The sequence below is a fragment of the Phaseolus vulgaris genome, chromosome 9 (genome assembly GCF_051622355.1).
Source record: "Phaseolus vulgaris cultivar YP4 chromosome 9, ASM5162235v1, whole genome shotgun sequence".
In the NCBI taxonomy this organism is placed as follows: Eukaryota; Viridiplantae; Streptophyta; class Magnoliopsida; order Fabales; family Fabaceae; genus Phaseolus; species Phaseolus vulgaris.
In genome coordinates, this window is record NC_143506.1 from 29,704,693 (window position 1) to 29,717,857 (window position 13,165).

At 33.7% G+C, this 13,165-nt stretch overlaps 1 protein-coding gene and 1 pseudogene across 1 annotated transcript; one reads left to right on the forward strand and one right to left on the reverse strand.

The window, feature by feature from the left end:
* Nucleotides 1-3,798: 3,798 nt before the first annotated feature.
* On the reverse strand, nucleotides 3,799-4,437 carry LOC150025252 (uncharacterized; annotated as a pseudogene).
* A 2,246-nt stretch (nucleotides 4,438-6,683) lies between these two features.
* LOC137820255 (hydroxyproline O-galactosyltransferase GALT6) lies at nucleotides 6,684-10,050 on the forward strand. Its single transcript, XM_068624226.2, has 7 exons — nucleotides 6,684-7,694; nucleotides 8,091-8,323; nucleotides 8,415-8,705; nucleotides 8,788-8,916; nucleotides 9,016-9,189; nucleotides 9,478-9,585; nucleotides 9,688-10,050. Exons 1-7 carry the CDS (start codon nucleotides 6,899-6,901, stop codon nucleotides 9,895-9,897), a joined length of 1,941 nt encoding a protein of 646 aa, XP_068480327.1. The 5' UTR covers nucleotides 6,684-6,898; the 3' UTR covers nucleotides 9,898-10,050.
* Nucleotides 10,051-13,165: the final 3,115 nt, after the last annotated feature.

The window sequence follows — 13,165 nt, forward strand, 5'->3', positions numbered from 1 at the left end:
TGATGTTAATTGCAGGTTTCTAGGGAAGAATGACGATTTGGACTAGAAGATATTGATATATGCTAAAAGGAGAAAGTTGGACGGCCTTGAACGCGCAAAAGAGAGGAAAAAAAGTCCAACTAAGCAACGAGAATGTGTCGGATTAATTGGGCTATTTTTATGTTTTTATCATTAAGCCCATGAACGCGATATAGGAAGTCACATAACCCTAGCAAATTAGGTTAAATAGGGAGCTAGAGGCACAACCCTAGTGTGTCAGATTTAGAGGAAAACACCATTGGGTGAATTGTAACCAATTGGGAGAATGGAAGGGGCTAGAAGTATGCGTAGCTAATTCTACCCTTTGGGATTGAGAGTAATTTGTTCGAACTCTTATTTATTAAGGTGATATTTAAATATTTAATATTTTGTTCTTGATTGATTATTGGTATTGTTGTTTTACTTCTAAATCGTTGAGACAGTTTGAGAATCTTAAATTTGATCGAGAGGTATTTTTAAGGTTCTGACCTAAACAACAATACTTAACATATTTGAGTGCTAGAAATAGACTTGAAATGCTAATTGTCATTAACGTCTGAGTGTGATTCTAAGTTGTTTTTATAAATATGCGATAAATTGATATTTAGAAAACATTCTTCAGAATTTTATATGCGAAAAATTGAAAGAAATGATTTTTCTACGGGCATCAATCTCAATCAAATAACTTAATATTAACATGTTAATAAAAAATACATGAGAGTGAGAAAGATGAAACCTAATTCCTATTTTTCCAATTGGAGCAACAACTCTTTGAATTGTTTTCTTGTTAATTCTTGCCATCATAAAAAAATCCTCACACCAACTTTTATTATTCTGTTTTTTATATTTAGCCAATCTTTTACTTGAATATTCAACTTCCTTGTGGAATCGATATCCGTCCTTAGGGACACATTATTACTTTTGACAATGCGGTGCACTTGTCGTAAAAAGTCATCAAAAACCTTAAGGATAAAAAGTAAGGTGTGCTAACCTTATGGATGCGAAAAAGCAATATGTACCAACCTTATGGATATGAAAGCAACAGGGTATCAAAACCTCATGGATGAGAAAAAGCGAGGTGTTGAAACCTCAAGAATTAAAAAAAAAAAAAGGTTTTAAAACCTCATGGATCAGAAAAATAAGGTGTCGAAACCTTATGGACGAACAAAAGCGAGGTGTCAAAAAACCTTATGGATGAAAAAAAACAAGGTGAACCCTCATGGATTAAAAAAAGTGAGGTGTCAAACCTCATGAATGAGAAAAAGTGAGGTGTCAAACCTCATGAATGAGAAAAAGCAAGCTGTTAGAGAGATGTTGGAACCTCATGGATTAAAAAAAGTGTTGAAACCTCATTTGGCTCATATATTAAAGATATATAGGTCATTCATATGAATGGAATGAACCATCAATTCAAGACATTAAACAACAAAGTTAATGATCATTCATATGAATGAAGCGAGCTTTTATCGTAACATAAAAACAACAGAGTTGAGGATGACTATACATACGCATGAGGTGGGTCTTGATCTAAAAGGTAAAATCAAAAGCAAATGTTAGGTGGAGTTGGGCTTAAACAAATAAGCTTGTGTCAAGGATTTTGGACTTGGTATGCAGGTGCGCATATGTCAACTAGAAGTTGAGTTTAGTATGAAAAAGAAATTTATGTGCTAATCCAAGAGATAAGTATGTAGGGATGCATGAATGTATGGAAAACTAGTTTATTTATTCTTTTTGCATTTTCCAAATTTTTTTTTATTTTTATTTGCATACAAATGTTGACAATAAGAATCAATTCTTCTCTTTGCAATCATTAAATTTATGTAAATTCGACAATTTTCTTTTACCAACAAATCCTGAAGTTCAATGTCAAAATTGAGATATTATATGCTTGACTTTTCCTTTTTGACACTAATTCATGTATGCTTGAATCAATAGGTCAGTGAAAAGATTGAAAAATGAATGGAAAGGTTTGAAGGAGTATGGGATGGTTCAACATCATGTAGAGAATATTGTTTGTCGTGCACTCTTCAAATGGGAGAATCTGTGCGAGATATGCATGTGAAATAAACAAAATCTAACCCCGATTTTTGACATATTGGGGGTGAAGATATGGTATGGATGAAACTTGAATTGGTTTATTTGTGGGGTAGCATGATATACAAAGGAAAAGGATTACGCAATGACTTTTTCTCGGTTGGCTTTTAAAAGAATGTTCCATTCCCCAATGCATTTCAAACATCATTTTTTTCTTTTCTTATTTTTCTTATTTTTTTTCTTCATGTTTCATTCATTTTGTGGTGATCGTGTTGTTAGCCATGCCATTTTGTCGTAGGATGAAGCTTTTATGAAAATCAAAGCAATCAATAATTAATTAGTATGAACTTTATTAGGTTTGTAACGTGACATGGGTTGAACGGGTACGAAAGAAAAGATATGAAGGCTCCAATAAATTTTTGTGATGATTTCAAATCATGTTTGTCTTATTTTCTCAAAGATTAAACTTAAAACAAAATTGATAATTTCCAACATGTGTCACTTTCTTTTTTTGTCCTATTGTTTTCCTATATTTTTCTTGCAAGTTTTCAGTCTAATGAACTTTTTATTTCTTGAAAATTATTTTTATTTTCCTCCACATCTTCGAAAACTAACCAATTAGCACAAATGAGGTAAACTCAATAAGTATGTCCTAATATGCGATTCCTTTTATGTATTTTGAGGGAACGATAGTGTCTATTAGGGTTAGAGGGTTCAAGCAACATGCATATAAGTGTTTCAAAAGAAAAAGTCAGCTTCTTATTCTTCATTAAAACACTAAATCGAGAAAAAAGGGTGATGTTCCCTGAAGTTATTCTCTATTTTATTTATTTTTTGCTTATGTTTTGCGTTATTTTTTGTAATATCATGGGTTTGAAGATTATGTCAAGAAAAACAATTGATTCAACTTGCAATCACTTTTGCCCCTTTTTTATGACACCCTTTAGGACTTGTTTCAGATAAAACCTTGTATAACTCATGGAATGGGAGCAAAAAGGGATTAAGCAAACTTGTGATAGTATAATGAAAGCAATCAAGGCATATTAGATTCCAACAAAATTGTGAATTTAAAAAATGTCTATTTTTGCATAAGACTGTATCAAAAAATGACTAAAATACTGAAAATGCTTCCAAGAAAATGTTTTCTTCATTTTTTATGTGGTCCTTCATGATTTGGAGTCCCTATCATTTCCCCACAACACTTGTAGAAGTGTTTTCATGACCTGATAGAGAATTTTCCTCAAGTCTTCTTCAAAACTTAGTCATCCTAATTCAATCAAGGATTGCACCTTACACTCAATAGCCTAACATCTCTTAGTTGAATGATGAACAACTCCTCCATGGTATTCACACTTTGCATTCACATCATAACTCTTCGAGAAAGGGGGTTGTACAGGTTTCTTAGAGCAAATAGAAAGTAGAGAATTGTGGAGGAAGTTTGGTAACAACTCAAGGTAACATGAATAGGAGTAAAATTCACAACCCTCTTATCTTAGTCAACATTTTTCTAATTAGTGGTTTGGTTAGAGTTATGACCAATGTTATATTTGGGGTTAGGTTTCTAATTATGTTTGGAATGGAACTCTGGACTTGTGATAGGTTGTGTTTGGTGAAAGGTATGTGGTTGGGGAAATGTCCAGGATGATATGGTTGAGGATAGTAGGTGGAGGCCTCCTTGGCGATATATGGTAATTGGATAGTTAGGTGTGGATATGCATGTTCGTATTGTACTGGAGTATAACATGCTCATGTTGGTGTGGAAGAAACTGCATGAGCTTTTCCTTCTCTTCTCTTTCCAGACTTAAACCCAAATTTCTTCACATTTGCGACCATAGATAGGCCATGTGAAATTTTTCCACTCTTTATACCAACCTCCATTATTTCTCCAATTATGACAATATCTTCAAAGTTTGAAGAAATATTGTCCACCATGTATTTGTAGAATGGAGATTGTAAAGTGTCTATGGACACAGTTACCATCTCCTTATCATGTAGAGATGGCTCTACCTGGGCAACAATTTATCTTTATCATTGAACGTATTCTTTGAAATTTTCAACCTCTTTCTTTGTCATACTTTGCAATTGCAACCTATCAAGAGCCATATCAACTTTTCAAGGTGCATGTACCAATTCAAAGCCATGTCAACCAAGCTATCTTGAAAAAAAAAATATCAACAACTTTTCGTCGTAAGCATGGGCAACCATTTTACCGCACCACATAATCAGGTGGTTCTTTAGGAAAGTGGCCCTTTTAAACTTTTCAAATCCTGGCACCTTAAATTTTGGAGGTTTCACTACATTTGGAACCATGCATAATTCTGTAGCATCACCAAAAGCATAACTCCCTCCTTTTATAGCTCTCAACCTTTCTTCCAAAATCTCCATTTTGTCAAGGACATGTGGTTTGCATTTTTGTGATCGTATATTGGCATATGAAATGGTTCATGAATACTTTCTTGGGGCATGGTAACTTTCACATGAGTTGTAGTAAACAAAGCTTGAGCATGCTCATGATACTCCTCAATTGGTGGAGTGTAGCCAAGAAGGAAACTATAATGAGGGAATGATTGTGTCTAGACTTCGTGGGTCCCTTTTTGTTGTAAGGGATGAGATGGATATGCAACAATGACCATCATATTCCCTTCGATGTTAGCATTTTGTACTCTCATTTGATCAGGGTAAAAGCTTGGAGGGTAGTAAGGAATACCCTCTTCAGTCATATCAATATAGTTTCCCACATTGTTCTTTATCACATTCAGAGAACTCATATAAGCTTTTAAAGCCTCATGTGATTGCTATAAATTTCTCCATTCTTCTCACCATGGCACGAGTCCTTTGAGGATGTCGCAAAACAATTTTTTTTTATTGAGTCATTATTTTAATCACCAACTATTAAATATAAATGACACAAGTATACGAGAAAGAAAGAAAAAAGCTAACTATTTTATATTTAAATTGAAATCTTGCAAGTCACAAAATTCATGTGTACATAGAAAAGAATAGAGAACAAAAGATCAAATTAAATCAAAGTGTGTTCCATTAAATGAAAGTTGAAACCTTACATCACATCAATACCTTACAAAGACATAAATAAAGTCATAAACATCAATTTTCCATACATGCAAGAAAAGGTCATGCATTGTGATTTCTTCATTAACTAACTCATGACCTTTAATTTTTGTACTTCTAAATTTTTTTGTTTTAGCAAATATAGAAACACAAAAACTTAATTTGATCCCATATTCACGTGCATAACTTACAAGATTCAAACAATCTACTTTAATTTAAAACATGCATGAATATGTTAAAAAATAGTTACAAAATAAAACTACAATTATTTTTAATACTATAGAAAACAAATGCATGTTAATGTATGAATGCAATCATGAAAAATTTATAAATGAAATATCAGGATGTTAATGTATGAATGCAATCATGAAAAATTTATAAATGAAATATCAGGACAAGTAACAATAATGTAGTTTAATCTTTCAAATAATCTTTTGTATTTCTCGAGATTTGAGAGAGACTCCCCAGACTGGGAGTTTGACATTAGGATCTGTCAACAAATTTTAAATTCATTAATTAAGTTCCTCCACTCCAATGAATACTTCCTTTGAGAGATAACAATGCATAATTGAACATCGATTTTCAACTAACGGGAGATTTCATTTTCAGCAACATTGGTAACACACTAAGTAAGATGATCAACATAAACTTAACTTTTAAGCCATAATTTAATAAACGAGACACAAGTGAAAAAAAAATAGTTATATCTAATTTGTCAATGAAGAGATGAACATTAACATATTTAGTATAAGTATATGGATAAAGAGGAATTTAAAAAAAATAAAAAAAATCAAATGAACTTCAATTAAGAGGACGAGTAGGGTAAGTGGTGACGATGACTGGAAAACGTTAAAAAAAACTTGAATCATAACCAAGGTTATGTCCTAGATATCATATTAAAAATTAAAAAATATAAAATTAATTTCCTTATTATTATAAATCAAAATAATAACAAATAACATGAGATAATAAGATAAACTATCGCTAAGCTTATTATATTCAACACTAAAAAACACACTTCATTCAAAAAAAAATCTCAATTTTATATGAGAGATAATTAATATGCATTTATAAACCATTAATCTAGACTATTAATATAAATAAAATGAAAAGTGGAATATAAAGTTAAAGTAAAAAATAATTCATTTCTATGTGTATAACAACATTATTATAACTAAATAGTAGTTTATAAATATAACTAATAGTAGTCCTTTTAATTATTCTTATATATTAACAGTTATTAATATCAATGTTAAAAGTAAATTTAAAATTTGATGATATCAGTAAAACATTCAGGTTTTATGATATTTTAATATAATTGTCAGTTTTAAGGTTTATTTAATGTTTTGAAACAGAACTATAAACAACTTATTAAAAACATTTAATCTTAATTTGGAGTGATAGGTAAAAATAGAAGGCACCAAATAATGTCTCATTTGTTCTTTTAATTAATCATAAAGAAGAACAATTTGGTACAGAAAAATTGGTCTGTGGTGACGAAAAAGCAAAAGGATCCGTTGGCAACAAAGTTTAATGGTGAGTGGGCCAGTCTCGGCCACTTCATCGAAATTTCAATTCCACTATTTTTATTTTCCCTAATTTTTCCTTTCAAAACTTCAAACCGTTGCCGTTTTTTATTTTATTTTTGCATTTTATGTAATTCCAGAAAGTCGGTCACCTCCTTCTCACGCCTCTTTGTTCTCCTCTCCATAACTGAAGTGAGAGAGAGAAACAGCGTTTCAAGAATCTTCGCAAAAGAGAAAAAAAACAGAAGAAGATGAAGCGAAAGCTTGAAACGCTGTTTATGTTAACACGAAAACGATCGATTCAGTTTCTAATCGGTGCGCTTTTCTTCTACCTCGTACTCGTCACACTCGAAATCCCTTTCGTTTTCAAAACCGACTTCACCGCCGTCGCCACGCGCCCTCTCAAGCTCCTAAGCGAGGAAGACTCGCAACTAAAGGATTCTCCGGCGCGTCCTTTGAAAACGGTTTCCAACGCTCACTCGCCGAGTCAACTCGCTAGCCGCAGTGTCCTTTCGGCGTTGGTCCTAAACGAGGCGGCGTTTGAATCCAAGGGCAACGACGGGTCGTTCGAGCTCTACAAGCTTGTAAAGCACGCGCGCCAGGTGGGACGGAGACTCTGGAAGGACCTCGAATCTGGAAAGTCGCGGACCGTTGTCTCGAAGCCCGAGAACCGGTCCAGTTCATGTCCCGGTTCGGTTTCTCTGTCCGTTTCGGACACCTTGGGCGTCGTGCCGCTGCCGTGTGGGCTCACATTGGGCTCACACGTGACGGTCGTTGGGAAGCCGTTGGCGGCGCGGCCGGATTTCGAGCCGAAGATAGCGGTTGTGACGGAGGATGAACCGGTGATGGTGTCTCAGTTTGTGGTGGAGTTGCAGGGGCTGAAGACGGTGGACGGTGAAGAGCCTCCTAGGGTTTTTCACTTCAACCCGAGGTTGAAGGGGGATTGGAGTGGGAAGCCTGTGATTGAACTCAACACGTGTTATCGCATGCAGTGGGGTTCCGCTCTCAGGTGCGACGGTTGGAAATCCAAAGCCGATGAAGATACCGGTGAGTTTCGAAACTGAAATTAGATATTTTTTTCGCCTGTTTAGAAGTTTGATTTCGCGTGATTAATTTGGAAATTTGTAGATGTTGTGTTTTATGATGTGGATGTTTACCAGTGATTTTAATGTGTTCTCAGTTATATGGTACTCTTTGATCTTTTTGATTTTTACTTATTTTTCCTTCTTTGGATTGAAGAAACTGTTTAGAACGTAATGACAATTTTTAAACGCTATGCAACCGCCAAATGACCTTAATGATTGACTAGATGTCTGATTTTCTGCCCAATTGATAGTGTAATTTTTAAAGAAATATGTGATGTTCCATTTTGTGTGGTGAGATTGGTTGTGTTTGGTTGTGGTTGATTGAATTGAATTGAGTCATGGCTTGCATTGGGTGCAGTGGATAGGATGGTGAAGTGCGAGAAGTGGATTAAGGATGATGAAGATCACTTTGAGGAATCTAAGTCGACGTGGTGGTTGAAAAGACTGATAGGGCGCACCAAGAAAGTAAACGTTGAGTGGCCATTCCCATTTTCTGAGGGGAAGCTATTTGTTCTTACTGTTAGTGCTGGGTTGGAGGGGTATCATGTTACTGTTGATGGGAGACATGTGACATCTTTTCCTTATCGCGCTGTGAGTGATATATCCTTGCCCTTGAAGATATCTACCTGGACTCCAAGATTGATTTGCTTGATCACTTGATTTTGCCTTTTGATTTTGGCAGGGTTTTACTCTTGAGGATGCCACCGGGCTTTCGCTGACTGGAGACATTGATGTTCACTCTGTATTTGCAGCGTCTTTGCCTTCATCGCATCCCAGTTTTTCCCCACAGCGGCATCTTGAATTTTCCACCAGGTGGCGTGCCCAGCCACTTTCTGACTCTGGCGTAGAATTGTTCATTGGTGTCCTCTCAGCTGGAAACCATTTTTCTGAGCGGATGGCTGTGAGAAAGTCATGGATGCAGCATAGGCTTGTCAAATCTGGAGCAGTGGTTGCTCGATTCTTTGTTGCACTGGTCGGTTATTTGTTTTTACAGTTGTTATTTCGTTTCTAATGTTCAGCTGGCGTTTCTTACTATTTGATTGAAATATTGGCAGCATGCAAGACAGGAAATTAATGTAGAGTTGAAGAAGGAAGCAGAATTTTTTGGTGATATTGTTATAGTGCCTTACTTAGATAACTATGATCTTGTTGTGTTGAAAACGGTGGCCATATGTGATTATGGGGTGAGTTATTGATTAAAAATAATCGAGCTATGAACTATCAAGTTTTGAGTGATATTTGAGATATTTTATGGAATATAAGATGTGCTCTATATTTCATAGGTTCATACGGTTTCTGCTAAGTATATCATGAAAGGCGATGATGATACTTTTGTTAGAGTGGATGCCGTTATCAGTGAAGCAAGGAAGATTCCAGACGATACCAGCTTTTATATCGGTAACATAAATTACTATCATAAACCCTTGCGATATGGGAAATGGGCAGTGACCTATGAAGTAAGTAATCAGCACCCATCGCAATGCTTTTGTTTAAACGTTTATTCAGGAATGAGAATACTCTAGAAATAGTTATGATTACGAATATGTATATTTTATTCCAAAGAATTCCTGAAGTTACCTATTTTCTTAGCTCCAAATTGCATTTGCACTCTCTGTCGGCTGTGAATTTTTGAACTGTTTACCATGGTCCTTATGTGTGTTGTCATATTTAACCAGGGCCCGTGTCATATTTAAGCTTCTTGCAGGAAAAATCTTGGAGTATTTAAATATTGATTTTTTTTTCAGGAATGGCCAGAAGAGGATTACCCACCCTACGCTAATGGCCCGGGTTATATTTTGTCATCAGATATTGCACTATATATTGTATCTGAATTTGAAATGCATAAATTAAGGGTCAGTAAACATGATTTATATTGCATTTTTTCTCTGTTCCTTACCTGAATGGTTTTGAAATTTTGTTTGGCTGAATGTTTGTGTGATTTGTTCTTTATGCAGTTGTTTAAGATGGAAGATGTGAGTATGGGAATGTGGGTAGAGCAATTTAACAGCTCGAAACCTGTACACTACTCTCATAGCTTGAAGTTCTGCCAATTTGGTTGCATAGAAGACTATTACACCGCCCATTACCAATCGCCCAGGCAGATGATGTGTCTGTGGGATAAACTGCAAAGGCAGGCAAGGCCTCAGTGCTGTGACATGAGATGACAAAAGAGACATAGGTTTTGATCATTCCCGTGAGAGAGGGACAGAGAAAACGAGTTTTGCAGTGAAGCCAATATACCCTCGAATATTGTATATAACTGTGGAGCTTGGTTAGTTAAACGTCGCCCTGTATAAAATGGCCTTTTTTATCTCACTATTTATTTATTATTGGTTTTCTGGCTCTCTTTTCCTAACCCCTTTTTGGGGTTCCCAATTCTTTTGGCTCGTTATTGGATTATGATGATAAAAGGGGGAAAGGTGGGAGGAGAATATATTGACGCAGATACAAGTTCTGTAAAATCATTTCAGGGATAGCTTTCTTTTATATATATATCCACAGAAAATATACATCAATTATTACACCAAGCTGGTTCCTTTTGCCTGTTCCCCTCATTCCACTTTTTCAACTTCCAATTTCACAATTATTTTAACCTGCTTTGCTTTATTGAGTAAACTCCCCCAAGTTAAAATAAGAAAAAATAAATTCATAATGACTTAATTTTGATTTGTTTTATATTAAAAAAACTCTAGCTTTGATATCATTTTTTTCCTCACAATCTTAGTTATTGAATAATTTTTACACAATTCTTATCTTTCAGTTTTTAATGATTTGTATTTTTTTGTTATTGTAGATATGATCCAGTAGAAAAGTGTATGATATTCGTAAGTCAGAATTGAAAAGAATTGAGTAAATTAGTAAACAATTAAAGAATTAAAATGCATAAAAAATCAAAATTACAGATGATTAAAATTGTGAAAAACCTTGAAAGTAAAATTGTGAATTTTCTATAGTACAGAGATTAAATTTATTAATTAAACCAATTTAACTTAATGTTTAGAGAAAAATAAAAAGAAATTATGAACTAGAATTATTTTATAAAACAAATTTAGAGAAAATAAAATTATAAACAAAATTAACGTAAAAGTTAATTTGTACATTTTTTAATAGATTTAAAAAAAATCGTTTTTTAATTTTTGGTATAAATTATTTTTTTTTTAAGAAAAGGTGAACAGAATATTTAACAACGCACATGAGTTGGTGTAAAATTAGAAAATGGAAGTAGGAATTTGGCTTTTGGGGATATGATTTGAGTAAACTCTGGCCACGTTGATTCAAGTTCATTCTGAAATTAGAATAAAAAAGAACAGGTTTGTTAGAATATTAGATTCCACTAAGCCACTGTGGAATACATGCAATCCTTAAGACTTGGTCACCATTTTGAAAGTGTGAGGACAAAAGTTAGAGCCAAAAAGTTGTGAAGATAGAATTAACGAGTCTCTTTTACAAGTCCAATTCAACTCTATAATTAACTACTTATAAAAGTCATTCATAAATAATAGATAGAATTTTCATCTTAGTAAAGTTTCCACACACGAATGATGGTGACACACAATGCTGGGCCCACTCTCGTCGCACTCTTAGTCCTGTCAACCAGCTCAATCAATCTTTTTTTTTTTTTTTAAATTGTTCTGTGAATTTTTATAATTCAAAATATTCTCAATCAAGAATAATTGACTAACTTATTAAAAACCGTTTCTTGTTTTTGCACAAGCCGCAAAAATGATCTTAAAGCATAGTGTTTCACTTTTTTTTAATCTTTTTAATGTTTCTCTCCCTGTAATTTTTTTAATCTCTCTATGTGGAAGCTATATAATGATGGATTTCAAGTTTCATCTTGTATGTGTATAAGATAATATAGCACTAGACGATCTGTTGTAGACGAGGTGAGGGATAGAAGATATAAAGGCTACACATGTATACTCGTGGAGTTAAACATGTAAGTTAAGAAAGAGAAAACATAAAAGGAATAAAACAAAAGTTTTGAACACTTTATTATGCACTATGTATAGAAATACATAGGTGTATAGAGAAACTGAACAAATAAAAAAGAGAAAAAAAAAAAGCGTCTAAAAGAGAAACATGTTTAAAAAAAAATAACTCCTTTTAACTACGATAACATAATAGAGAGGTGTGCTTAATATCCCCCCTCAAGCTTTGTGGTAGATTTTCGTCTATCCAAGCTTGGAGACAGCAACAACAAACTTTCATCGTTCAAGAGGTTTAGTGAACATGTATGTAGCTTGATGAGCATTAGAGATATGAAGCAGCTAGAAGAATTTGGATTGAAGTTTCTCACAAACAACATGATAGTTTATCTCTATGTGCTTAGTTCTTTCATGAAAGTTGGGATTAAAGGTAATGTGTCTTGTAGATTGGTTATCACAATAAATACATGCAGATGTCTTTATTTTTACTTTGAATTCGTTGATTAAGTATGTTATTCTTTGAATCTTACATGTAAGAGTTGTTAGAGCACACTTAGCTTCAAAAGAGGATCTAGAAACACTAGATTGTGTTAGAGATTTCTAGTTGATTAAAAATGATATGAGAAAGACACAAAACCCTATCATTGATCGTCTAGTCCGAGGGAAATTTTCCCAATTTGAATAACAAAAACCCTTTAGTTGCAAGCTAGAATTACTAGAAAAAAACAAACCTTGTCTAGGTGCTCCCTTGTTGTATCGTAATACACGATGTGCAACATTATGATGTTCTGATGTAGGACCACACATGAATTGTATGATTTACCAATTTTTTTTTATACTGAAACAAGATTGAACAGGAAATCTAGTATGTATAATTAATGTATAACACATTATATATGAAAAAAAATTCAAACATTTCACTGTTCCATCATGATGAGCTATGACATGAGATCCATTTGGAAATTTAATACGTATAGGATTTATTTTTCAATAATTCGTGAAATTACTTTATTGAAAAAGTTGCATGATTTGTTGCTCCTATATCTAAAATCCAAGAATTCTCATGTAAGGTTTCACCAAAAAAAATTGTTCACCTTATTTTGTACGGAGTCAACCTTTATTTTTTGAATAATTTTCATGATATGATAAAGTTTATGACAATAAGTGCATTTCTTACCATTGTTTTGATTTCGATTCTTTTCTTTATCTTGTGGCTTCCAACCTCCATTGTGATGTATGTTCTAGTACCCTTGATTTCCATAAGTGTTAAATAAAGCTTTATTGTTGATCATTAAATTTTCACTCAATTTCCATTCTTATTCAATGACAAGAGAAAAAACACAATTCATGCTTGACAACAGTTCCATGAGTAAAATCTATGTTTTCACAATTGCATGGATGTCGTTCAAACCCTTTAAGAAACACAACATGTATTTTTTAATTTATTGTGTTTCACAACATTCTTGATTGAGATGCGTCTACATTTAACCTCACAAACGCAATC

What these genes read in the sequence shown, in the direction of transcription:
- LOC137820255 (XM_068624226.2), top strand. Translation starts at nt 6,899, where the DNA reads ATGAAGCGAAAGCTTGAAACGCTGTTTATGTTAACACGAAAACGATCG. An exon ending in CAAAGCCGATGAAGATACCG is followed by an intron (nt 7,695 to 8,090) that starts GTGAGTTTCGAA and finishes CATTGGGTGCAG; the next exon opens with TGGATAGGATGGTGAAGTGC. An exon ending in CTCGATTCTTTGTTGCACTG is followed by an intron (nt 8,706 to 8,787) that starts GTCGGTTATTTG and finishes AAATATTGGCAG; the next exon opens with CATGCAAGACAGGAAATTAA.